Source organism: Ixodes scapularis, unplaced genomic scaffold, assembly GCF_016920785.2.
Source record: "Ixodes scapularis isolate PalLabHiFi unplaced genomic scaffold, ASM1692078v2 PGA_scaffold5__190_contigs__length_132052651, whole genome shotgun sequence".
In the NCBI taxonomy this organism is placed as follows: Eukaryota; Metazoa; Arthropoda; class Arachnida; order Ixodida; family Ixodidae; genus Ixodes; species Ixodes scapularis.
Genome location: NW_024609880.1, coordinates 115,368,186 through 115,395,952, shown reverse-complemented (window position 1 = coordinate 115,395,952; position 27,767 = coordinate 115,368,186). Strand labels below are relative to the sequence as shown.

General features: G+C 42.5%; 1 protein-coding gene across 1 annotated transcript; it reads right to left on the bottom strand.

Annotated features, from left to right (window-relative positions):
• Positions 1 to 489: 489 nt before the first annotated feature.
• LOC115323141 lies at positions 490 to 20,483 on the bottom strand. The gene is made up of 6 exons (XM_040214318.1): positions 20,346 to 20,483; positions 13,607 to 13,761; positions 7,084 to 7,163; positions 4,400 to 4,501; positions 4,172 to 4,306; positions 490 to 809 (listed from the first exon to the last, which is right to left on the bottom strand). Exons 1-6 carry the CDS (start codon positions 20,481 to 20,483, stop codon positions 490 to 492), a joined length of 930 nt encoding a protein of 309 aa, XP_040070252.1.
• Positions 20,484 to 27,767: the final 7,284 nt, after the last annotated feature.

Sequence of the window (27,767 nt, the reverse complement as noted above, 5' to 3'; positions counted from 1 at the left end):
AGCGCACCCGAGAAGCTAAGATCATTACAGCTTTGATTACAAAACACGAAAGCGAAGTAATTTCTACAAAAATTGTTTGCCATCAAAAGGTGATAAATCCAGGCTTGATTTAGATCCAACACTGCTGTGGGTGATGACTATATTTTACCACATGAAGAGCGCTCCTGAATAAACCAGAATTATTGTCAATATTGTTAATATAACGAATTATTCAAGAGCTCAAGTATTAGAAATTTGAAATTGAAATTGAATTCTTGTGGCGCATTATTCGACTCGTATTCAAAACTAGAATATTCACACATTCCTACTGTAAATATTTCTCCTGCTATATTTTTAAATAAAGACAAAACGAAGTTGATGCTTTCTGCTGCTTTTATTTCATTTCATTCTACGCATAGAAAGAAGCGCATGAAACAATGACATAATTACCCTGGAGTCAGCACGGGCACGAACGTGCCCACCACACCTGAGACATGCATGAGCACGCAATTATTGACTCGGTGTAGGCTCCTCAACTTGTGCTTTACATGCGTCCTTATCATACATCATAAACTCTGGATATCCACATGCTGCTATGAAGGCAAAGCGGCAGGTCCTGGGGAGGCTTTTAAATACTGCTGCTGCAAACTTTTTTGCCTTATTTCTTTTTTTCTCATCGTTGTTATTCTCCTTATTGCCTTTAGTTTCATCGCCATTACGTCCTTCAGCATTTTTTTCTTTCGGTGCTGTTGCATCAATACACTGTGTTAAATTGTCGGCGCTTTGCAGCACATCTGCCAACATTGATTTGATTAGCCAGAGGTCGCATCCTGAAAAAAAAAAGTGCGGGGATTTTTCATTGTAATTCTTCAAATTCTTATTTTGAATGTACACATAAAAACATTTCCGATTCGCATATATCATCTGCCCTATGTCCTGTTTCGCCACCTTGCGGTCAGAAACAGAGGCATTTCGTGTGCTGTTTTTCACGGACGGCGTCCTCTCATGGGCGAAAACAGTTTTTACTTCTTACTTAGTATTCCGGTAATGGTAGGTGTTGACATTCTTTCATCTTGTTCGAACGGCTGGGGCTACGTTTTGACAGAGTTGGAGCTCCCCGCAATGCCTAGTTTATTTTTGAGTTGCGAAAAGTTGGGTAGGGATTTCTCAAAAAAACCCGGTATTCCTAGTCCCTGCTAGTCTCTGTGCTCCTCCGGGCACTTCAGGACAAGTAGCACTTGTCCTGTCTTGTCCTCTCTTGTCCTTTGTCCTTCGTGCTAATATTTTTACGACGGAGAAAATGAAGACTTGCATTTTTAGTATCAATATTAAATGGCACATATGGCATTAAAAACGAGCTTATTTAAAAAAACCGTACAATATTTGCAGATGAACCTATCATTGTTTTGAAGTAACAAAATACCGTGCCAGATCGAGCATGTAGGCCAATTTATTTCTTGCCAAGACCATCCAACAATGGAGCAAGGTGTCGGAGGAACAAATAAACTCTGCAACCGAAGCTTTTTTTTTCACTTTTGTAGTTTTTTTGCAGTAGCACCTTCGGGCAATCCGGGGTAACTTCTGAATGCAGTAAGAAAATAATGCAGTAAGCATACAGGTTTTTGATTAGCGACTATTTCAACCCGTCAACTTCGATGGATGGAGAAGTGTCCGAGAGATATTCCAAAGCAAAGAACTGGAACAAATGCGATTCTGAAGACTCGACAAGCGACGGAGGTCAAGTGCCAAGTTCCCACCAGCCTCGTACTTCAGTCTGCAAGTTTTTCGTCATACAAGTCGTCAAACACCTTTAAGGGACTTGTCGGGATATCCCCAGATGGAACTGTGACATTCGTGTCGGTTCGATCTGGATATTTTCACTTGCTTGTTGTATTCTTTTTGCGAATTGTATAATGTAAATTTTTGCTAATTGTATAATGTTCAATATAAAAATAATGTAATGGCCCGTTTGATTTACGAATTATCCAGCAGAATATTTCAATAAAATACGCAAGTGTAACGTAAATGTAATTACCTGTTCCAGAAGAAACGTAATTGGAACGCGTTCCTTTTGGACCATTGGATCTTGTAAAAGGAACTCGTTCCAAGATTCAGAAGGAGCGTTAATCGAGCTTTCGTTCTTGTTTTACACGGAAGTGTAAATTCTTGAAAGTTAATAAAAGTGATTCCTTAACGATTTTCGAGCGTTTGCTCCCTTTCGGTTATTTACGTCCTTTGTGGTTTGGGAGAACTAAGAGAACTGGTACGAACCGCGAGATATTAATTTATCCTATTTCACTTCGCCGAGACTAAAAAAACTCTAACTTTACGGTGGCGCCAAGCAGTGTTGAACGCGCGCGGCTCGTGGCGTCATAGGCCAAGAATTTTTCGATGGGCGAGAGCCGCTGAAATATTTTTGAAAGTGAAAAAAAGCATGTGATTTAGTAAACCGTCGTTATCCTTCCCAGAAATCATGTCTATTGAGGGATTGAAGCTGGAAAGTAAAGATAAAAAGTCTTATAATATCGAAAACCAAGAAAAACAACGCTTCATGGACGTGCCCGCCCCTAACACTGTGTTTCTACTTTTCCACACAGCACTCGGGCAGCCAATCACCGCCACTTATGGAGGCCGCTCAGCGAATGACGATGCCGAAACATATGTTTAGGACAAAAACCCAGTCGGAGTTGTGACATTAGGCAATGCAAGCTTCACGTTTTGCATTGCTTAATATCACAACTCACACTCTAAAAAATGTTTGTGCGTCTACTTTCACGCACACCACTCAGAGAGCCAATCGCCGCAACTTGCGGAGGCAGCTCAGCTAATAGCGATGCCGAAACATATGTTTAGACCTAAAAACGCAGTCTGAGTTGTTACATCAAGCAATGCAAGCGTGACGTTTTGCATTGCTTAATTTCACAACTCAGACTGCGTTTTTTGGTCTAAACATGGCTTTCGACGTCGTCATTGACTGAGCTGCCTCCGTAAGTGGCGGTGATTGGCTCTCAAAGTGTTGTGCGGGAAAGTAGACGCACGGGCTTTTTTAGAGTGGAGAGGCGTAGCAGGCGGCAACGGCGTATTTTACGCTGGCAGCCGACAAATGACACGCACAGAAGGAGCGTATTGTGTGCTCTGTTGTGCGCTCTCGAGCAGCCGGGCAACCGGGCACCAGACTGTGCGTCCTACTCGCCAAGGCGGTTCCGGCAGCTCCGGTGGTGGAGTTGAGGGAGACGAACAAAGAGTTTTGCCTGGCATACGAGGAGGACTGAGACTCGTTCTGCTCTCTCGTGGGGTGTCCTCATATTGCACGACGCCTTCATTTTTGACTCTCCTCTACAAAATTCGGAGCTCCACCGCCGATAGCCCCGTTGAATTCATTGGTAACGACAAACGCGACCGGGCCGGGTAACCACAAGCGCACACAGCCTCGCAGAAGCGGCCATTACCCTACTCGCATCCGATTGGAGGCTCCTCGCTCAAATCCCTAAACGCTAGCCACTTGCGTCACAAGGCCAAATTTTCCTGCTTGCTTTTCTTTATATTTTGCAAATTCGAATTGCTAATAACTTTTTACATAAAGCAATTTTCAAGAAAGAAATGTTTCCTCCGTGTTTCTACGTTTAACGAGCTTCGTTTTAACCCAAATTTAAAATCGTTTTAAAAATGGTCAGAGGGTGGCTTTCAGCTACAACCAAATGGTTTTTATTCTATTTGATAAATCAGGTAACCTTATTTCAGCGACATCAAGAAATTACTGTCCTATTCAAAAAGAAAATTGTGTCCAATAAACATTATTTTTTGCAACTAACACTCTTTATGTTGGCTGCTCAAAACATTTGCCCTATGTATGCATATTTAACAACGAGTTGAGGCCATGATTCGAGAAATGAAAAGCAATCTACAATTATAGTGAGCGACGTCTCAGAAAATAAACAATCGGAACAAGATTGAGCCTACTCTAAAGGAATAAAGTGATTGATACGTCAAAAATAGCATAAGAGCACGGCACAATCGCAACTTGCAAATGTACCATACAGCTCGTTTCATATCGGATTACAGGCAATGGGATATCATAATTTTACTGTTTCGTGTTTTGTTTAACAGTAATTCGCTCTTGTTCCCCTAGGTGTTTAAATGTGTGCAAGATCCCACCCTGATACTTTTCACCATATGTTTTTAACCAGCTTACCTCCTTGAAAATGGGGAGACCTGAGAATGTTGCAAATTGGTTGGTTGTACACCTCGTAGAAGTCAAGATAATCTTGTCCTTCCACTGGGTTGGTGGTTTTCGATTTATCTTTATCCTCAGAAGTTCCGTCATTCACTGTGTACAAATATAACCTCAAAGCATACAGATATGCACCCTCTTTAGGAAGAAACATTCTCAACAATCGTCGAGCATAAAAGCTGGACTTACACATTTCCCACATGGGTTTGCTTGATGAGTTACAGGAGTAGTCGCCGTACTGTATGTATATGTTACTCCCCAAAGGTTTAGGGGTCGCACTTGGAGCGCTTCCTGTGAAGATTTATGAAAGCAATGTTTCCTTATAATATTTATACACAAATATTATTCTGCGCTGTAAAATATCCTAACCTAGAGAAAGAAAAACAACGTTTATATTTGAAACGTGGTTAAATTAATGAGGTTTCTGTTCGGGAAATGGTATTTTTAAGACTAAGAGACGTTAAGGCATGTCCAAGTTAAGTAACTACACATTTAAAACAGTAAATACTTTGTTACTCTGAGACCATAAGCGTACTTCCTCTCGTAGACAGTATGTAGAATACCCCGTATAAAATGAATCAAAGCTAAAGCTCACAAAATTGACTTGTCTTTTTTTTTAAATATTACAAAAATCTTAGTTTTTCACGCGACGCCCTATGTTTTCCACACATCTTTGTTAACGACCATGAGTCATACCAACGCTCTTCCAGATTGAAATAGAAGAAATTAACCACATAGGCGGCAAAGTCACCTGATTAAGATTATGTCAACGTTTATATTGTTACGTTGTTCTGGGACAAAGCAAGGAGACGTCCGTTTGCGGTTTGGCTTTTAATTCGAAACTGAGCGCCACCGGCAAGAGCCGGTGGCTCGTACCCATGGCGCCGAGACAGCCCGTCGTGTCCTTCCTCGTACTAATATTTATATTTATATTATGGCGTTGACATTAACAAAGCTATGAATGGCGGAGTGTGCTGTGCAACCGCTCTCAAAGTTAGTGAAGCGGATTTACCTTTTTAACTTATATCATCAACGTTCATTTCACTAGAATTAATTTAATGCCCAAGATTTCTTGAATTAAGGTTCGCGATAGCTATATGAACCAGGGAATTCTCTCCAATCAGATACTCCACCAAAGTAGGTTTCCAGAAATATATTTCTCCTTATATTTATTCCGCTAAGAAATATATCTTTTAGATGTCTTCATTTCGTAAACTTCATGTCATGCAAGTGACTATCCTAAAGGCCTTTCTAAACTGTAATCACTGCGCTCATGGGTTAGTGAAATACCGTGTGATGTGCGTCATAGCACTGTTATGCTTCCTCCCCTTTTAAAAGTGAGTATATTTTTTTACTAAAAATAAACTTCAGTGTGAACCTTCTTTAGCAGAACGTTCACACTGCCGCTGAGAGAATTGTTGATTGAAGCCCTTCAAGTAACCATTAAACTAACAAGCAAATCTTGGTTGGAATCGGTGTCATTCGCTTGTTTTTATTCTGGGCAGCCGACTCTACCAGGTTCTGTACGAGTCCCTCGCATTTACGGTACATGCGCTGATGTATTTCAGACCCATTAAGAACTCTATGAACACGTAGTAACGCCGCCTTAGAGTACATGTTATGTACCACCTGAAAATGCTTGGAATAATTTTTTTTTACTTTATTACTGTAACAATCAATAAACAGATAACTAGCAAAATTAAAAATATTCTCTTCACTGTTCCAACTCTTACTTTATTGAGAGGAACTATTGTTGTTATTTCTCGATATAAGAAACTACGAAATATCTTCTAAATAGTTTAAGTTAAACTTTTGTGAAGTAATCTCATCTGAGCTAGCGATCATAACTACCATTATTTTAATCTACATTTTTCGCCAAAATTCAGCCTTCACCGCGGGATTTTTATCTGTGCTAGAAATTGGCAACCATCAAACCATTTCACGCAAGATTTTATACGGCCATAAACAAGCATCTGTCGCACTATCTGTTTGTTACGTGCATATGAAATATCGGTTCCCTAAAGAACGGCTTATATTAAACGCTTTGTGATAAGTTACTGGATTCAACTTTTAATTTGATTACTGAAGCAGTTCCATTACCAGATAAAAATAAAATTATTTTAATGATATACCAGGCCAACAATATGTTTTATGCGAAACTCAATGATATAAACGCCTGCCTCATGTGCAACAACAATATCTGCAGTAAATATTATTGCGCTTTGCCCTGCGCTATTTAATAAATGTGGATCATCCCTGATATTTTGGGCAAATTATAAACAATCCAGAAGACATGTTTTAGAGACCTCTTCCAAAATGCATGCTCCCAGATATATTCGTTCCTATCACCGAGGAAAATTATATTCTTTCTGAGCGCATTGGTATTTCTTCAATATAAACATTTTAGGGGCTCCGGTTTTTTGTTTTGTTTTAGCGCGTAGCTCTTTTAATGCGCCCGCTTCCGGCTTGAGCGCCGTCGGCGTACCCGCGCGGTGCATAATGGCTAAATTTGCACGGTAAATTTAGCGGAAAATTTTCACCGCTAAATTTAGCGGAAACTTTGTCCCGCTAAATTTAGCTGAACAAAATTTCCCGCTAAATTTAGGGGAAAAATTTCCCCGCGAAATTTAGCGGAAACAATTTCCCACTGCATTTAGCGGAAACATTTCTCCTAAATGGCAAGCAAGCAGGAAAGGAGGAGGGTCATAGCCTCCTCTCTGTACCTTCTCCTCCTCCTCCTCAAGAGCTGCGCTCTAATTCGGCTTTACAGGGGATTGCAAACATCTTTCATTTTTTTGCCTAGATTTGGTACAAATATAAATACATAACATCTTTAACTAATATTTTGCAGAACTCAATCATGCGTTACATACCCTTCAAGCCTGCACGTATTACATTTTCTTTGCCGTAGTCGAATTGCGTTAATGCCCTGACTTGGTATTTTAAAGTCGTCCTGAAAAAGAATGTAAATTGGGCAGAGTTCGCAATAATTACCGAGTCTCACAGCACATTATACCTTTTCTAAAATGCGATAGCTTTCATAATTATATATTTTCATTGTCTGAGAACCTTTCAGCATTCGTTGCTTACTTTTCATACGACAATTTCTAAATGCGTAATACACGCTCTCCATAGAAATTAATAATAATATAGTTCTGAGACTGCACTGAATGCCTTTGAAAAAAAACATTTGTAACCTGTTCAAATTAATATATATTTGTCGTTGGGTAACCATATTCCGACACTCGTTACTGCTACGGCACCCGAGTAGGTAAAAGTCCTAAGATTATTCTATGAACCTAAATAATACTCTAACCTTTCACCACAAATAATACGAACCACAAAATTAAGCACGTGAAAAATATGTTGAACAATAGTAATGTGACGTAGAGAAAATTGACAAGCAAAATCGGGAAAAAAGCACAAAAGAAATTGAACCTTTTTTTTATACAGTGACTACTTTATGCGCACGCCGCATATGCTCATGTTGCAATCAAAATGTATATGAGACCACACTTTAAATAAATTGAAATTAACTTATTCCAACATTTAATACTCGATCGATAGAAACCAATGTTTTATATCTGGTTGTTTCTTGTTTTGTTTTTTTACTGTTAGTAGCATTGTCTGACTATCTTTGAAAACATGCAAGATCTGTGTGTTTTAAGAAAAAAATTTGGTAACAATAGATATCTAATTCCCTAGAAAGTAGTGAATAACGTTTTTTTTGTTTTTTTTTTCCATTGTTGCAGTTTGGAGGCACAACGTAGTTATAGAACAGACCAGACCTACTGCTAAATTACCCTAGCATCAAGAAGAATGCAGGAAATGGTGTTCCACGCGCCGCACGTGCCGGGGTCTGCAGCAGTAACTGTTCTAAAGCAAAAGCCTAAAACAAAAGGCATCTTGAACGCGCGTTTATCAATGCTCTATTGTGGCTATTTACTTCCAATTGTTTTATACGTGGAAGGCGTGCGCGTGCGGCGCGTGGAACACAATTCAAGGCATTATCCTTGACACTTGGGGGGGATCGGTGGCCGAGTGGGCTGAAGCGCACACCCAGCTCGACGCGCGTGGAGTGAAAGCTCGCGCTGCAGAACCCAGGGATCCTGGGTTCGAGCCCCACCCCTGCCCGTTTCGATCTGGATGAGCATCGTACCGGCGTGCGGTCGTGTATCACTACTGCGTGGTGCACGTTAAAGACTCCAGGATAGCGGTTGTACTGCACTGGCTAAATTGCTCATCTACAGCGTGTGCCTCGTCGCAACTTTAATGGCTGACCAACTACACGCTGTATAAATATCCCCCCAACCCCAATTATCCTTGAGACTTGGGTAAAGTTAGCAATAGGTCTGTAGATGCTCGACCTCAGAGCCGTATATGTAGAGTTTGGCCATTCATCGGGAACTGTAGGAGACAAATGAGGAGGCGCCATTGGCCGAAAGCGGGCTTGGCGTATTCACCTTATTGTTTCACACATTATAATCACCTTAATTACCAATCACCTTATTGTTTATCACATTATTATTGTACAAACAATTTGTCACTTAATTTTTCATTTACAGCGACCAAAACTTCTAAGCATACCAAAATACAGCCATATTTCTAAGCAGTTTAGCAGCGGAACAGACACCATTGAAAGCTTCTAACATCATAAAACATCAATATCAATTTAGCAGCAGAACATCATAAAATATTGAACGTCAAGCACCGCGTACAAGCTTTGATATCTTTACATTCGTTTGAGTTCTTTCGCAAGCTTTTGTGTATCGCTTGATGTCTAGCAATTACCTCAGGTGGGGTCACCGACGGCTGCCCGGTGTGGGATTCAGCCTACTCTAATTCGTCGAACCTTTAAGTGGTGCAGAAAGGAAATGTTTTTCACTTACTTCTTTGTCTGGATGTGGTCTATGTTGTGTCGGCAGCCCAGAAACACTAGCCTAGACGAGTGTTCCAGGGCTGCAGGCACATAAGTCAGGAGAACTTATATTAAAACGAATGAACAGATTTGGAAATTGCGTTTGGTTGCGGTTTGTGAAGCTCCGTTGGAATGCCGCGACGACATGAGTTCCTAAGAAGAAGCGTCAGTTCGCACGTGGAGTTAGTTAGTCCTGAATGTGAGTTAGCGGAGAACGCTAACGGCGTTTGCTACACTCCGTTCACTCATAAGATGAGACAGCAGCCAAAGCTGCAAGCGCGAGCTAGCCCGCCCTCCTGGCTTTGAGACAGGCATTTTTAACGCAAGCGCTCGTTCTGCGGAGAAACGCTTCAAACCAGTGACCTTGTGCTATCGCCCTCAGATGTTACAATTAGGCGAGTTTGTCACGCGTTGACGCTACCAAGCAGCAAGGCGCGCAATTACAGCGTCTTTGACCGTGCATCAACCATTGACGTCAGGAGCGCGATAGGCATTGCGCTTCTCGCTGGCCGACTTTGAAGCGAGGGGTAGAGAGCTCGCGCTCACGTTATTTTGTTTCCGTGCCCCTTCAAGCTGACATTGCAGCCAATGAAGAAAACACGAAAGCACAAGGTTGTGACTTTAAAACGTTCTTCCGCAGAACGAGTGCCCGCGCCAGTAGGGCGCTTCTCAAAGTCAGGAGTACGGGGTGTACGCCCTTCACCCTTAACCTGAGACTCGAAGCTTCTCGTTTAGCACGAGCTTTCTTCCCTTACTAGCAGAAGTGTGAACGGGCGGGCACGTGCAACCGAAGCACTGCCGAAGCCAGCGAGCTCGCGCTGAAGGCTGAGCTTTTATAGTCCGTTCACCCTTGAATTGAGACTAGAAGCTCCCGCTTCAGCGCGACCTCGTCGGCTTCCGCAGGGGTTTGGTTGCGTGTGCCTGCGCGTTCACACTTGTGTTAACCAGGGCAGAAAGCTCGCGCTGAACGCGGAGCTTCTAGTCTCAGCTCAAAGGTGAACGGAGTATGGTCTCAGCTTAAGGGTAAACGGAGTATAGCTCGCGTTCCTAACTTTGGCTGTAGTCTCAGCTTAAGTGTTGACCGAGTATACTATACTCCGTTCGCCTTTAAACTGAGACTGCAGCCAAAGCTACAAGAGCGAGCTAGCCCACGCTCCTGGCCTTGAGACAGACATTTCTAGCGTGAGCGCTCGTTCTGCGGAAGAACGCTCCAAAGCAGCGACCTCCAGCCCTCGTGCTTCTGGCTTCGGCTGCAGCCCCAACTTAAGAGGGAACGAAGGAAACCACAGAAACAGCTCCGTTTTTACAGCGAAGCTGTTTATGACTAGGGTTCCGTAGTTTTTTAATGTGCGTCAATAAAAACTCAAACAGGGCTCGCACCGCCCTCTGTTTGTCGTCGTTTCAAGCGCTTGCGTGCCTAGTTTCCTTCCGCCGAGTGGTCGTCTCGTCCCTCGTGTCTAGTTTGCTCTGGCTCCTCGGGGTGGCGATAAACCCTGACTAGTGTACAGGGGCGGATTTAGAGGGGGGGGGGGGGGGGGGGGTCCGGATGTCCTGCAAGGGAGAGGGGGAGGGGCTTCCTAAACATATGGCACGTTGACCAACACCTCACCCCCCCCCCCCCCCCCTCAAGAAATTCCTGCATCCGCCCCTGCTAGTGTGTGCGCACCTTTCGTCACGATGACCATCGATCGAGACAATAAATATGTTCGTACCTTTGTGCAATATTTTTGTCACGTCTGTGTCGTCTGCTAAAGAGCTTCGCTGGTCATCCACCTTCATAGAGTGAAATGGCTCGTGATCTTTGTTTTGGTCTATTTTGTTTCAAGTGGACTATCCGTCTCGTATCAATAACCTGAAACCTGATGTCGAACATCGGCTTAAAAGGTCAGTATTTCTTTTATGTCCCCTGGTTGTTTTCAAAGTGCAGGGCGGTAACGGTGAACGTTCTCCTCGCAAAATCACATTCGGTGACATTCTAGTAGATTCGATCTACTGTTTCGCTTGATGTAGAGCTGAAACTACCGCCGTATGTATCGCCTCCCCATTATGCGGTGTGCAGAATTTCTTGTTTGAATCTGTTCTTTTATTGCGGTTGGACGGTGGTAGAAATTTCAACAAGGGTCAAGTTTAAAGGGATTGTCCGGTCAAACTTTGTATTCGAGAAAACAACTGATTATCATTGTTATGGCCTCGAGACGCATCGTACGTGCAATATCTGAATTTTATGTGTCCTTCTGCGTGAGTAATTGAATTTATACTGCTCCAATCGCGTTCTAGCGTAAACGATGCTTTCGTTGGCAACACTGAGGCTCTGACGTCACACAACACAAAGCGAGCATTTCTGTCTCGTCGTTTGCCTGCGAGTGAACGCCTCAGCGTGCTTCGGTTTTGTCGTTGTGCTCGACTTGCTTCGTGGTTGAGTGAGATTTTTGTAGCGCAGTTGGGTGCCACAACCACCGGGCAGCACATGCGACCCAAGACATGACGTTCCACACTTTTCGGCGAGACGTGAAGTGACGAGCAAGATGGATCGTCGCCGTGCGTAAGGTCTGGGTTCCCGTCAAGATCGAGATCCCGCTTATGCAGCAATCATCTCACAAAAAAGAGCTACGAGCTGAGCCCTAAGCCGACAGAAGGCTCGTAAGCTGAGGTGTGATGCTGTGCCAACGATGTTAAACTACGTCCGTCCACTCCTCGCCCAAATCGGATCAATCAATTTGATTATGCAGCGAAACCGAAACCAACAGCTAGGCCATCTGGGAACGATACCAGAAGTTATATTTAGCACGCGTGCCGCCAAATTTTGTTTGACCCGGATGTGAAAATAGAGCGTGGCTACGATTCACCGAACTCGTCCAAGTCAAGTGACGACATGCATTTGAACGATTCGCCGTTTGCCTTCGACCCGCGAACATCGCCTCTGAGGAGCGACCCGTAGCCTCATCACCGATCCAGTGGGTCCGCCGATACGTGTATTCAGATGCCACTTTGTGTACCTTGGTGCCGCGTCAGAGGCGAAATCTGCATCCTTTGCTTTGCAAACGCTCCTAGTTCGTTCGGTGGTGTTCTCAGTTGCACGAAACGGCATACGTGGTTAAAGCTTATTACTGTTTTCGAGTAATATCCTGCTAAAAGACGTGATTTTTTTTTTTGCACGTGCTTGGAAATGGCATTAAAAAAACCGTATTTCAGTAGGGTACAGCCTAGGAGACTATATAATTAGAAACAAAATACAAGACATCCATTGAGAAACGCTTGTTTTTCCGACCATCCGGCAAATTTTTGCGTTTTGTGATGTCATGCTGCAGGTACAAATGTGAGCCTTTGACACTGGATGGCGAAATTCAGGGTGCAGCCTCGTACATACGCCCATGAAAGGTTTAATTAATAACCTGAGATCATGTATCAAAATAAAAATGATGTTTGTCTACATGAAGGCTCAATCGGCGTAATGAGCGCAAAAGCTTAAGTACTTCCGGTTTCGACCGGACAGTCCCTGTCTGGGAGCTTCGCAATGCTATTCATCGCTTGCAAAGCCAAACATCAAGTAAACACCAAGTTGCGGTCAATGAACAATCTTGCGGTATTTGCAAGCGTTTGAAAAACATTGCTCAGACAGTGGTTACCAAGACACAGTCCAACAGGGGTCATCCGATCTAGCAGGGACTGAAGAGCGAAGTAGACGGAACTTGTTAAAGGAAAACCCGGGTCCAAAATGAAACCAAAATAAATGACTGGTCACAGCCGAAATATTACTTCAAAGTAAAGCCGCGCACTCCACTAAAACTGATTTTAAAGATACGACCAGCTGCTCTTTAGTAGGCACGAGCGGGTTAGCTTTTAGTCAAGGAACACTGATGCAGCTCCCACGTAATGTCACGTGGAGTCGGAGCTGTGGTTGATTCCACACGGTGTACCGTGTACCTAGCACCATGGTGACGTAACGTCGCGGCCATACTGCTGATGATCAGTGTTGCCATCCCTGTAGCAGATAGTTTCGGTTTTGCTGTAGACACCCGAAACCAAAGTTTGAGTCGTAATATAGAACTACACGCAATATCAAGAAAAAAAAATACTTTGTGAAGCAGGTAGCGTTTCGGTGTCCGTTGAAGATTATTTTAAATGAGAATTACAGTATTAAGAATGCGAAGCACAAAATAAATTGCGTTATGCCGTTCATTTTCGCGATAAAATATTAACAATTGCCCCACATTTTTTTTAATTGTGCTGAGTTTCTTTCCTCTTTTTTTTAAGTACACTATTAAGAAGTTTAGTACCTTGAACGGCCACAGTTTATAATTCAGTATATTCTGCCCCATCACACAACCGTCACGAAATCGTTTTTTCATCTTGCCACCGACGATTATAATATATAGAAACAACCATTTTCCAAAGTAATATGAAATCCCTTAAGGTAAAATAATTTAATGAAGCCTTTAAATTGTTCATTTAATAACATGTCTATTTCGACTACTCACCGATTGCCTGAAGTCATGTTCAGGTATGTCCTCGTGTAATTGGCAATTTTTAGCGTTTGGTTATATACAGTTGATTTTACTTCCACACAAGTGATATTTGGTTCGTAATCTTTTGAACGAAACAGCAGCACATATGTATCATTTCTTTCAAGAGCCTGAAATACAAAAATTTTAGCGCTCAATGTTAAAGAACACACACAATTTTTATTAGGTTTCAATTACCCTTTATTTCACCAAAACTTGAATACTTATATATAAATTAAGCTAAACAATATATGGGTAATTTCATCTCAAATCGTGCTAGAAACAAATATTATGTCCTCAAACATTTCTGAAAAAAAAAAGAAGATATGTGTGTGAAAAATGTGTGACTAGAAGAAAACAACAAATTAGAACCACGGGAAATTTTTGTTCTTGAGTTTCGGGCTTCGAAAAGGCAGAAGGTAGGCCGTCTTCCGAGAGGATCTGATCCTCTTGGCGATGCGTGCCAGCGCCGAAGCAGAAACGTCCGAGGCGCCGAGAGGATCAGTGGGGTCCTCGGCCCTTTCTGCTCCGGCGCGGGCACGCAGCGCCATGGCGTGGCGCTAATTGAAACTGACGCGCAGCGACTTCATATCACAACTGTTCTGCGTGGATTTTTGCGTGGTTTCAAAGCTTTGATGCCTCAGATCGCGGCTTTGAGAATTTATCTGCCGTTTGGCGCGGCTGATGACGTCTGCTCGCTCCATGGGACAGTCAATGCTTTCGGGTTAATATAAAGGAAGTCAAGATGGTTTGAACCAGCCTAGTTTTTTTGCCAGTATACGGGGAAATACGGCCTCATGAAGGGAGAAAAATTTCGCACTTGGCCTGCTGTGTTTTTAAAACAATTTATCTCGGACCCATGTGCGTCATCGTCTGACGTAAAAAGTTTGTGAAAGTTAGTTTTTATACTAGCTAAATAAAACAACACTTTTCAAAACGTTTCTTCAAAAAAATTTAGTGAATCATGGATTTTGTAAGTAAACTGGACGTGTGTATGAACTTTTTAATAATTATAACATACCAGTCACACGTCCTTTTTACTAAATGGTACATGAGCTCAAATATTATGAAAACAATGGTCACATCCTAGGCATATAACAATGATGTAAAATGTTTGGCAACGGCCCATACATTTCCATCTGAAATGGGGAACAAATATGTCTTCTTTTCAAACGCACTTCTCAATATGAAGAACCATTATGTAAAGATGAATTATTTCTTGTATATTAAAAAACGCATAAAATATTTTGATGTAAAACCATTAAGTTAATAAAAATACCTATTTTTAAATGACGTTAAACTTTGGGTTTTCAGATTTTCTATTCAAGTTCAGTGTTGTTTATTTTATATAAACCATATTTAAATTAAAAATATAATTTTGAAATAGGCGTAGATACAAGGGTTTATTTGACATGTTTCGTCTGCCTTGAATAATTGTACATCGAAAGATGGCTCGATTCTAACTTGGCTCAACATTGTCAAAGATGTACGATTTAATCATTTGTATTTAATAAAATAAAATAAAATGAATTTCAACCCCTCTATACAAAGACTCAGAGAAGAAACAAAAGTTAGCATGGCTGCGAAAAAAAAGCACCTAAGCCTTGCGAGACTCCAAAATGTGTCACTCGTGAAAACTGCAAGAATCGCAAGAGGTACCTCTGTTATTACGAAGCCCGAAAGTCAAGAACAAAATATTTTCGTAGTTCTAATTTGAAACTTTGTTCTAGTCACACATGTTCCACCAAATATATTTTTTCAGAATTTTCTGAGATTCTATCATTTTTTCTTGCCGGATTTAAAACGAAATAACCCATACGTGGTCTTCCTCTCAAAACTACATCAGCGGTGGGTCGTCCCTTCTCCAAGCTAATGCATGATTTAGATTCTTGACAATAATCTAACTTTTAAAACTTCATTTCTGAAAATCACGCATACATGATGTGAGCAATGGCATGGCGGCGAAAATCTAGGTAAAAATCGTGTAAACTACACTATGAGAACGTCGTCCGGTAAAAAAACGCAGTTCACAACAAAATTGTTTCAGGAATACAAACAAAAGATGATATTCACCAGGCTTAAAATTATGTACACAAGTTAGTGATTCTTGAAACGCTCTTTACATATCAAGCAAAACAGGACCTAGTTTAAGTAATGAAGAAATACGTGGTAGAATCTGGAAGCTCTGTGGCAGATTTTAAATGTCCAGAGATTGCGGAAGTTATAAGACTTGAGCATGTATCCTCCTTCAAAAGAAGCTCCTCTTTCAGCAACCCAGTTGGGCCATCCGGCTCAGAGCAAACTTGTACCAACGCTTTGAAAGTAACGCGTTAGTCATATATAGTTACTTCTCGTAACGAAGTAAACACTTTGTTACTTCTCGTGAAAAGAACCGAGTTACGGATTTTCGCTACCTGCTGACGGAGTTACTAGTGACGGTATTTCGTTATTTCTGGAAAGGAACGTCCAAAACGCAAGTTAGCGTATTTGGTTTTCACCCCAGCTCGCGCCTGTGACTTTCACGGTAAGAAAAGATTAAACAATAAATTAGAAAAAAATATGCCGTTGAATGCGTTAAAAAGTTATAGGCATTATTGACGACACGAAGTATTGAAAGGCGGCTATGGCTTCAGAAAAAAGGACGCATCGATATTAACGCGAAAGTAATACGTTATTTTCGTGTCGAACTAATGCTTTATTTTTTTTTTAATCTTGGTAACCAGTAACGTCCTTAGTTATTTTAGAGCGAGTAATTAGTAACTGCATCAGTGAATTTTTTTCAGTAACGTGAACATGTTTGGTTTAGAGCTTGTCGATTCATTCTCTAGAACCCATTCTTCGCGATCTCTCAGTTCAAGCTGCATCGTGCTCTTCCCATCTGCGCTCACAAACTGACAACGCTGAAGCCGGCATGCCAGCCAAGGAAACAATGAGTATCCGCACGAGGCAAAGTCGGGTGTGTCCGGAGCGTGTGGAAATACAGCAGCGGTTCTTTTTTTTTTCTTTTTTTGGCGAGGAAGGATGAAACATGGAAAGAGCTGTGGATGAGCAGTCGCAGGTACCCTTCTACGTTCTTGGTATACAATCTTTTACCTGCCTTTGCCGACCCTCTTGTGCGATATAAAGGCTCTCTAAGATGAGAGGTTGTTCTTGCCTCAGCCCTGTTTTATTATGTGGCCAGGCTTTGGTAAAATTGCGCAAATGTAACGCAAATGTTTAAAGCGCCGCTCCAAAAAGGCCGTACCCCGAACCTTGCTCGCAAGACTGCGCTTTAAAAAATACGCTCTTGAGAGCTTCTTCGATGCCCCCAAAACTCTTTCAGTTCGTGAAGAACGGTTTCGCTTCAAGCACAATCGCCCCCTGGCGCATTAGAAAGGCAACTAGGCAGCGAAGGACTGATTCGCAAGGTTTTTAACGAAAAACCCTTTTAGGTGGCGCTTAACCAAACCTTTTAGGGTGAAAAATACGGAGAAGCATAACGACCGCTAAACGAATTATTTTTTTTTTCCATTCAGGTTTTTTTTAATTATTATTGAGGGATGTACTATTGCGGAAAATATGAGCTGAAACAGTCGTTTATACTTCTTTGCCGTACCTGCCACTGTACTAGGAAGTTGTGGTTATAACTAATCATAAAAAGCGAATATAAGTTCTCTGTGTCTGTTCTCTGTGTCTGTTCCTTCTACTGAAAGTTCTTCCGATTTCTTCCACCGCAGTCTCAGGTGTAATACGACATGATTAGCTACCACCAGCTCGCCTGCACTCTCACCATTAAAATTGAGACGTTCTCTGTGTCTGTTCCTTCTACTGAAAGTTCTTCCGATTTCTTCCACCGCAGTCTCAGGTGTAATACGACATGATTAGCTACCACCAGCTCGCCTGCACTCTCACCATTAAAATTGAGACGTTCTCTGTGTCTGTTCCTTCTACTGAAAGTTCTTCCGATTTCTTCCACCGCAGTCTCAGGTGTAATACGACATGATTAGCTACCACCAGCTCGCCTGCACTCTCACCATTAAAGTTGAGACGTTCTCTGTGTCTGTCCATAAGTCCCATACTTCGGACTATATCAGAAATTGAGAAATAATAGAGCTTGTGGGAAAAGCAGACACGTGAAAAGGCAGGATCGGGTGCTTCAGTTCCTGTCTTTCGCGGGAATAGGTAGCGACCAGCGACTGCATTATGTGTTTAGACAGAGACTACTGGGAAGGGGGGGGGGGGTGTTATCACTATATAACTGCAGAATCACTTCGATTCTGTTGTACTGTCGACTATGAATGAACTACAAACGGCGGAACGCGTGGCCGCTGATGCATGCTGTGATACGTCAAGGCTGATGAATCCGACAACTCGAAAGGGCGGTGCAATGGTATCCGCTTATCCTGGCTTACTCCGATGCAAACACTAAATAATTTACTAGGAGAATACATTTCGCTCCGACAAAATCCAATGGCATTGAAAACAACAAAGTTCGTACAGTTGGAACGGTCGCATGCGTGCGCTCTCATGGCTTTTCCTTTGAATTGGGACGGGTGCGCGCCAAAGCCCTTTATACTGGGAAAATTTGGCAGTTTTTTGAAGATGCCGACAATCCAGCAACCACAGCTGGAAGTAAGGAAACCAGGAGGTGGCAACTTGCCTCCGCCTGTTCGTTTTATCGAATTTTGAACCCACTCTGGATTAGGCACGCAAGGTATGCTGTGACCCACCATTGTAATAAAAGTGTTATCGCTAATGTAAATGTGTCTGGCGCTGCACTCGTAGTCAGAAGCACAAACGTACTTATCTGCTACGATCTCTTAAATGTATATGAGCTTAAACTTATTCCTCTTTTTTTTAAAAATGAGTTAAAAAAAAAATTCAGTGCAGTGACGAGCGTTATCTATGAGAGGCACTGCGGACCCCCGCGCTCAATCGCCAGATTAATTTTTGATTGATAACGCCTAGTTTGGTTTTAAAACTAAATAAATAAAGCTTACTTGTAAGTTATGTTTTTGGAGATCAATAAATGGTGGCCAGTGCTTGAATATAGTGACCAGTTGGAGGCATAACAAAATGTCAAAGTACAAGAAAGTGTGTTTATGAAACAACTACTAACCGAAACTTTCGACTAGCGCACGTAAGTAGAGTGGCCAAAAGCAAAAACTTCAATTTTTTGTTATCGTAAAGTCCGCTCGTTTTAGCGGGCAGCAGGCTCCGCCCATCGGTCAAACTCTCTCAGTATATAGGGCCTTAGCATGCGCCATCCATGGTTGAGACAGCGTCTCGACCATAGATGGCGCATGCTTGGGGTTTCGGAATTATGGTGCGCCGGCGGCAGCCCTCTCTTTCTGCACCGCATGAGTACGCGACAACTTGAAGAGCGCGGTGTACATAAATTATCTCCAACGTGAAATGCCCACACCGCTAAGGGAAGATTTTGTTAGTAGGCGCGCTGCCTAATGCGACTGGGCTCAGTGAAATGTACTAGAGAATTATCTGTGCACACCTTCGCAACCACCTGTTCGCTCTTTATTCATCGCCTATAGGAAGTACGTTGCCGTACGTACCCGGTGATTGAACGCATAAAACGTGCCTTGAAATGATAAGTATTATAGGGGCGCTCAAAGGGTGGTTCGAATATAAGGGCGCGCCGCTATTTATGTCCTTCTTACTAACATGTTCTGCAGTGTTGAAGAAAGGAATGAAAACGTGCTACTGAATTCCTAGCGATATAAGTACACCCTTCTCATATATACCCTCGGTTACTTTGTTGATGCCTGGCATTTGAAGTAGAAATGCAACTTGAATTGTAAAGAAATTGTTTCACGTAAATATATTTTAAATTATTTGACTCGCATGCGTTGTCTGCCTTGAGATATCTGAAATCGTTCAGTCGGTATAGCTATCCTGCGCATACCTGGCTTAAATAAATTCATCTACAGCTATGATCTAAGCATGAATAAATACTGTGCAGACATCCGATTCTTCAAACATGTAAAACAACTTTTAAAACCGATGCCATAATGGTAGAGCTAGATACTAAGTAATATTGTCCTCTGAAAGAGCTACCACAATACGTCTTGACCAAATTCGGAGCGCAATTTCGTCTGCTTCTTGTGCAGGTATTCCGGTGACGTCAGAACGCCGAGTTCTGGTTGGCTCTGATTGAAAGGATAGTGGGTAGACCTCAATGCTGGCTGCCTTTAGCTGTACTTACTCTACTTTTAATCGAGCCAATCGGAGTTCAGCATTTGGAAACATCACGAAAAACAATCTTTTTCATGGTGCGTCCAAGCAGAAGACAGTTACGCGTCTCATCACGCTGGAAAGCGCACTCTTCGGTAACGGTTTTCGAGCAGAAATAATCTTAAAAGTAAGAGCCTATTCAGTACACTCAGTGACGTTGGTGCAAATGTTCCGGAATGTATTATTGCCACCACAGTCTTTTCTTGCTCCTGGTGTTCTGGCGAGGGACCCTTTCACTTGAAGGGGCTTCAGGGGGAAATATCTAATTATGCAGGCTTCCCGAATACCTTTTTTAACCTCTATCGTATCAGACAACAGCGATCACCGGAAGCTACATACAACGCGAATGCAACATCTTCCAAGTTAAAATAATATTTCCCTAAAACTTTTGCAGATTCCAATATGATTAGGCACACTATGAAGTTGATAAATACATTTTTCCACCCACCCCTATTTTTTTTTCTTTTTATGTTTAAAGATAACATACCTTCCAGGCCATTTGGAGATATCCAGCTCTATGTTCGTTAAGCCAGATGCTGTTTTCTGGATATTTTATGGTCATTCGTGCCTGCCAGGCACTAGTGGTAGCGATACAAGCTAACAAAGCTGCGTACTTCAGACCCATTGGAACTGATGCAACTCCCATTTTCCGCCGTGCCGTGATTCCTTTCGAAGCACTTTTATACTTAAAAGATGCGTAGGCGTGCTTATCATTTCATAATCCACTTCCAAGAATTCCAAAACCGTGGGTGCGGCACGTATTTTCTAAGAAACATTCTATATTTTGCTGCTTATTTTTTGTTGCCCGATTTCGCCGTTCATTTCTGCGAAACCTTGCACGCACATGTGTGTTTTTTCGTTTTTTTTTTATAGTGACTATAATGCCGCTTGCAATAAATCGAATGCTGTTGGAATTATAGCCACGCCTTCAACGCGTGTACATTAATGCTTGTGCTTATTCGGAACGTCGACTGGACCACGAAAGATAATAACGAGTCATTTAATCTAACCAAATGCCGCTTTATTGTCCAGTGACTTTCGGGGAGGGTATCAGTGAAGAGCAGTGGATGCGAATAGCCACGCGGTACTTTCGCCGCGCTCGATTGGTTGGAATGACTTGCGGTGTCCGCTGCGGTTTGCCGTGAGGTAAAACGTACCATAAAGGCCTGCTATGCGCCATTCTGACTATGCGCTATTCTGTAGAAATATTTGCATTTGAAAAAACATTTAAAAAGGAACAAACATAAATAAGTGCGAAACTGAACAGGCTTTTGTGTAATGCATACGGTTACTGATAAGGTAAACACGGCCGGGAGAAGCCTCAGTTGAACCGCCTCCAGAGCGAGCTTCCCACATACGACAACGCTTCGTCGTCCAGTGCACCTCGAGCGCTCGCGCTCGGCCAAAGCAAGGCGCATGGCATGGACAGCGTTTTCGATGTTTCATTCACGTCACTTGTCTTTAAGTGTGCGCATCTCTTATCGTTGTAGATATAATCTTCCTCATTAAGATACATCATATATTATGCATCAATCTTAGTAGCCTTAATGACCTGAAGAAAAAATAGAGGCATTATTATGCCCTGTGTATCTCATATTTTGCCTCCCAATGTTTCTACTTTTTTAGTGCAACCAATCGATCTTTAATTTTCTTTTGAAACCAATCCTACTAAAATGTGAGCCTAGAGTAAGCTATTTACGAAGCGAACGTATACTAAGCTTGCATTTAGCGCATTAACCTTGTAAAAATACGTGTGTTTGCATCGGATCTAATGAGTTTAGAGTCAGCACATCAGCAGTAGCGTAATAAACTGTAGTTACGAACACGTTCTATAACTTGTAACTTCCATTCATGGTAACAAAAACCATTGACTGTGGGATTGGTTAGTTGAATGATTGATTGGTTGATTGATTGGATAACTCATTAATACAATAATTGATGGATCAATTGATTGACTGATATAAGGAGCACATAGGGCTACAGAATAAGGCCCCTGTAATAATGGTAATGGACAATGGCCCAATAGCGTGACCAAAAAAGGAAAAATGTAAAGAACTAAACGGCCAAAATTTGTAACAACTAAATATGCAAAAGTTGCACTCTTCCTAGCTCGGATTCATACTGACCGTTCCTCGGACGCGTTTCTGTTTCATGATAAATACCACCTTTTTTTTATTTATTATCTTTTGAAACATTTTCGGCACTAAAAACCGAACGTTATTTCGGGCTGCCGTCCAAGCACAGTGATTTCTGCTTGTTTTCGCCACCGGAAATATTAACTACGCAACGCCGACTGCTCAGAGACCTCTAAAATATGGCCCACGCGGTGCACTAAAAATATGTTTTTAGATCGTAACGTCTGAATTAAAATTACAAAGCTACTCATCGAACTTTTCTTTTTCCGGCAGCAGCCGCTTTAAATGTCAAAGTTTCTGCGATCGCAAATGTCGTCATTCTGTCGTTGAATCTGTTCACAAATACATTTCAATGCTAACATTGCACACTAGTAGAACTGGCCGATGGCCCAGAACGTGTGTTATGTCTCTAAATGCATGCGCTTCGCTCGATCTTTCTCGACTGCGTCTTGCAAACGTGGACAAATTAGAATCATACCTGCCTACCGTCTTGCCTGTTCAGATCAGGATTGTTATCCTACGTTTCCTCGTCCAAAATTCAATTCAATTCATTTATTTACTCCCATTTGTACATATGGGTGACGGAGACAGGGAAAATAGCTGCAAAATGTGCAGCTTGACAAGGCCCCTGCCCCCTATCGGCAGATCGGCAGACATTCGGCATAAAATGAAATTTTATGCCGAATGTCGGGGCAACGCTGAGACAAAACGAAGGTCTTCAGTGCCATAATAATCTCTGTTCTCGTGCTTTTTCTTTCTTTTTTTATTGGGCAGTCGAAACGTTAACGTTAAGTGTGGCGTACCAACCTTTTTTTTTTTTCTTTTAATATTGCGGAACAGCACGCAGTGACAGAAGTATTCTCTTTTTGGAATTTAGAATTTGTGAGAGCGAATTCCACTTTTTGTGGCTCCCAAATTTTGCTCAACACTTTGTTTTGCTGCCAGAGGTAGCAAAAATCTGTCTATTGTCCCTGCTAAAAAAGGTTCACGCTTGTAAAAAGTTCCTTCCCCATATATTATTCATATTGAAGGCGCTCAATACACGAGGAACGGTTTAACAAACATAGCGTGGAGATAATGAATATGTTTCCTCCCTTCCACACACAGATGAGCTTAGCTCTATCTTTAACTTAAAGTTGCTGTAGCGATTGTTTTGTAATTTTTATTACAGAGTTTTTGTATTTCGTTTTTTGGATCTCACTCTACGCCAGGGGTTTCCAAACTGTCTGGATGATGGGCAGAAAAGGGATCGTTTGCTGCCTCGAGAGCTGGAAAATGTATAAGTTAATATAAATGAGGAAAAAGAAATCCTAGATAAGAATTTAGAAACAAACTAGAAAGGTATAGTAAGAAGTAAGAAAGAACGAACCGTTATATTATGCAAAAGTTATAACCAGTTTCCTGTGATTTTCAATGGGAAGATGATGGCCGATGGACCGCTGAATGGCGGCAGTTGCTAAAAACGGGCGAAAACGGCCCCCATTTTCACATTGAAATGTTCATAAAATTACCTACAACTTTTTACTGAGACAGCGTTAGTTCTAAAACATTGGCATCTGGTTCGAATCGCTAAAGCTACATTTGGGCGGAAAATAAGCTTTAGGTGACTCATAGTTTAATTTGCTGTAAAAAAAACAAACAAAAAAAACAAAACCGAAATTGAATATCTTGGGGGACACCTTGTACTTTATATTGAAGTACAATACTTGGGTCATTATGATATTACACAATACTTGGGGCCCTCAAAATTCACCAGGCATATGGAGCAAAGCTGATGCACACCAAAACCTTCAACACCCATGCTCTTGGTAAAAATGTCTTTTTCCGAGCTTATTACACAATTGTTTTAACATTCAAGTGTGTACGGAAAGATCTGCACCTCTTCCTACATCCCTTTTACACCCTGCGGTTACCGAAATTGTGTTTAAAAGGTGTTGCGGTGGTAAACTCATGATGTTGAAGTCGTCAAAATCGGAAACCACCAAATTTCGGACATACGCTCCGACACCAGAAGTCAGGAGGTTGTCCGCTCAATTTGGCAGATTTCGTGAAGTTCAAGTAAACAAAATGGGCAGCTGACATCCAATCCAAGCCAATGCTCAAGTTGTTTTGAAGCCAGATGAATGCGTGCGTTGTGAACAGGTTTCTCGGTTGTTTACGTGCAAGCAACCACGAAAATAGCATACAGGTTATCAAACCATTTCGGATCAAAATGTTGACACCACGTAGGTTCTACTATGATACGTTCCGTCGCAATCTGAGATGTACTAGATCGAAGGCTTGACGTGCGTGACGGTACGAGCTCACAGCTTTGCTAGATATTCAAGCTGCACCAGGGTTCGTGCAGTGGGGCCGTCTAGCGAAGCTATGAGCTCGTGCTCTAGCCTTTGCTTTAGTACATGTTGGGATGGGGTGGCACTCAGTTTGTCGAACGACGTTTTAGCGAACGATGACTTTTCATCGAATGACACTTTAGCGAATGGTCGGCCGCCTCGAACCGGCCTTTATGGGTGGGCCAAGTGTGCCAATATTTTTGTTATGAGCCGCCGCAGACTGCCACCGCGAAGCAGCGTGAACGCAGCGAAGGAGACGGGGGAAGGGGGGGGGGGGGGGTTGACACGTGTTCTCGTTATTTGCTAAGCCGTCATTCGCTCATGTAATATGAACCCCTCATGCTGTTTGGATTGGACAAGGGGCGTGTGAAAAATATCCAGACGGAACATGGTTATCAACAGCGCAGATACAGGCTGGAAGAAGTTAAGAGCGTCTAATTGCAAGGGCCGCAGAAATTGTAGTTGAGTGATTAAAGGATCACTTGAAGACATATATAAAAAGTAAGCCTTCTCTCCCCTTCCGCCATCACCCTTCACTTGTATTAAGGCTGCTGGAATATTAGTTCAGGCTAAGCCCTCTGTCTTTCAATCAGTAAATACTCAGGCCGTTCTAACTTCTAACTGACTTTGTTGTTTCACAGTTGATGTCTTGGAAAATGGAAGGCAGATTTTTTTTACTTAGCCAACACATTAAAAGTGTTTTCAAGTAATACCTGCCATATTAATATTTCATGATTTCAAACCAGGGTCGCCCCGCCTGCCGCCTGTGGAGGGAGAAGATGCGAGAAGCCTCAAAGCCCAGCGACAGTGGCTGTGTACTGAGGAACGAAAGCTGGCGCCCGACGAAGGCCAGATTGACCTTAGAATGAATGCGGCTGCCTGCAAACGGCTACATGCTCTTACATCGATGGACGTAGAGACTGCGAAAATTATTATCCTCACCTGATAGATGCTAGGATGGTATGCATTCCGCATTAACTGCATGGCGTACTATACTCTCACAATGCAATGCACCTAGTATTTGGTTTCCCCTTGCCATGAAATCTTTCATAAACGGGCCTCGAATCAGACTCGAATCAATCTCAACTCGAAACTCCGCTCTTGCCGGTTATTTGCTTCATAAACCGACCTCCACTGCAACGCTCCTCGGATCCAGCGAATACTCGACTCTTTCATGTGAGATGCTTGTGAGATCTCTCACAAGCGTTTCACAGCTCCAGGCAATCACAATCGACTCTTTCGTCGAGAATCTCAAGGTATCTCCTGCGCTTCCTCGAGGCGCTCCTTGAATTTCGAGGCGGTCTCCGCGGGTAGTGGCGACAGATCGGTCCGCTGTAGTCACCTTTAACGAACCGCAATGCCTGGTTTTGAACCCGTTCCAACTATTATTCAAAGTAACGTTCTGGTGCGTCCCAGATGACAGAAGCGTTTTCTAAAATAGGTCAAACTAAAGAAAAAAATGTTTGTTTTACTCTGCGAGATGTATTTCTGAAATTCCTGAAAATAAAGTATAACATTTTACCCGCCTTAGCAACAGTGTTATCCACATGATCATTCCACTTCAAACTGAACGACAAAGGAGCTCCCGGGTAGTTATAATTTTCTGCATGGTCAAGTAACACATTTTTTCAGTTTATATTCGGTCGGGGAAGATGTACAGCGAGAAAAGCACATGTATTTACAATTGGCAATATTTAAACTCGCTTCGCAACAGTCACACCAGTCTTCGAGCGCTTTTAAATCGTTTTGAAGCACACTGGCGTTAGGAAGGCGGCACAGGAGAAGAGGGCAATGGAGGGCGAGGGGAGAAAGGGAGAGCATTAGAAACGTTATAGAAGGGAGGGGGCTTCTCTATTCCTTTCTTGCCTTTCTACTACTTGTGCTTTCTCCCTTCGTCTGTACTGCATGCAACTAGTGAAACGGAGGATAGAGGACATGTTGTTTTTTGAAACTACAAAGACTCATGAATACCGTTAGATAAACTCCACATAAAAGCAGCACCGCTCCACGGAAAGATGGCGGCCAGCTGTGTGTGCACGAGCCCTGCCTAACTTGGCTGAACCGGATTTCTTCTCTCCCACGCCTATTCAACTCCTGTTGAGAGCGGGGAGGCACAGCTCGAACGGTCAAGATGTAATGCATCGATGTCATTAAATGGCGAAGCTCACAACTACGCCAGCCCCCATGCAGCCTTCACTGCAAAGGAGAACCAGGCGTCATAAATGCGATGCGTCTCGGGGGATCTTCAGAGACAAATTGGTTTTAAATAGTGTTTTGAAGTCTTTTTGGGGTCAAAATTGGCGTCCTCGTGGTTTGGCCAGAACGTGGTTGACACTAAGACAATAAAATAGGCACTACAATTTCGTTGCAGGGTTCCTTTAAAAACATCCTGCCCTTTTACCATATTTGCAATATCAAGTGTTGGCATTGCTTTGAAGAAACTGTCTGCAATTCACTTTTCGAGGAAAGTCCACTTCCCACGTGGTTTGTAAGGAACATATGATGACAACGGCAACATCTGTTCTGTTGAAGGTCAGCACTTATTAACTTACGCTTGTGTTTTTTCTTTTTTTTTTGGTTACAGGTCCCTTCCAGACCTATTGAGGGCTGGATGTGTAATTGGATTTGCTGCTACCTCAGAGATAACGAGCGAGCTGCGACGTCAAGAAAGAGCAGGCGGACTGTTTAGCGTAAATAAGTTTATGAAAAATCTACGACTCTGATATTCTGTCTTATCAAAGTCTGTAAAGATTGATAAATTTATTTCAATATTTTAATACTGGAAGAACTGTGAACTTGTGGTACGGCACCATCACGGTGTGCTGTGCCTTTTTGCCGCCTACTGGAGTTTTCACATCTAGTAGGAGAGGAAAGCACACAAGATGTTGGCTTTCACTGAGCATGTGCTTAGGGGACTGTGCTACATGAAACCGCGGGTCAAGGCACTGGAATCGATCATTTTCTACGAAGCGATCATGGTTTTTGGCAGCACAGTTAGCCTGTGTGCCCTACAGTGTAATACCCCTGTCAGACGGGCATTTAGATGGCCTTCAGAATAGACTCCTTCAAAGAATTGGCGAATCAACTCACGACCTCGGCTCTGCACCTGCCCTTTTGCGTGTGCTTGTTTGCAGATTTTTTAAGGTGTTTTCTCCGAAGGCCGTTTAAACGGTCGTCTGATGAAGCCAGTTTCCGCCCAAAGCAACATGGGCTCTTGCCACACAAGACTTGTACAAGAAGTGTAGAAGATGCGTGCAATAAATTTATTTTCTGCATGATGCTACCTGCTTATGTTTTTCCTTTCACACATCCTGATTTGGACGCCCCTTAAAGGTAGGAAGAAAATACTCTCACAAAGATCCATTGAAACTCCTAGGTAGATGTGAAATAATGCTCCTGTGGGTCCAGGTAAGAACTCCCAGATGGATACGAAAGAATACT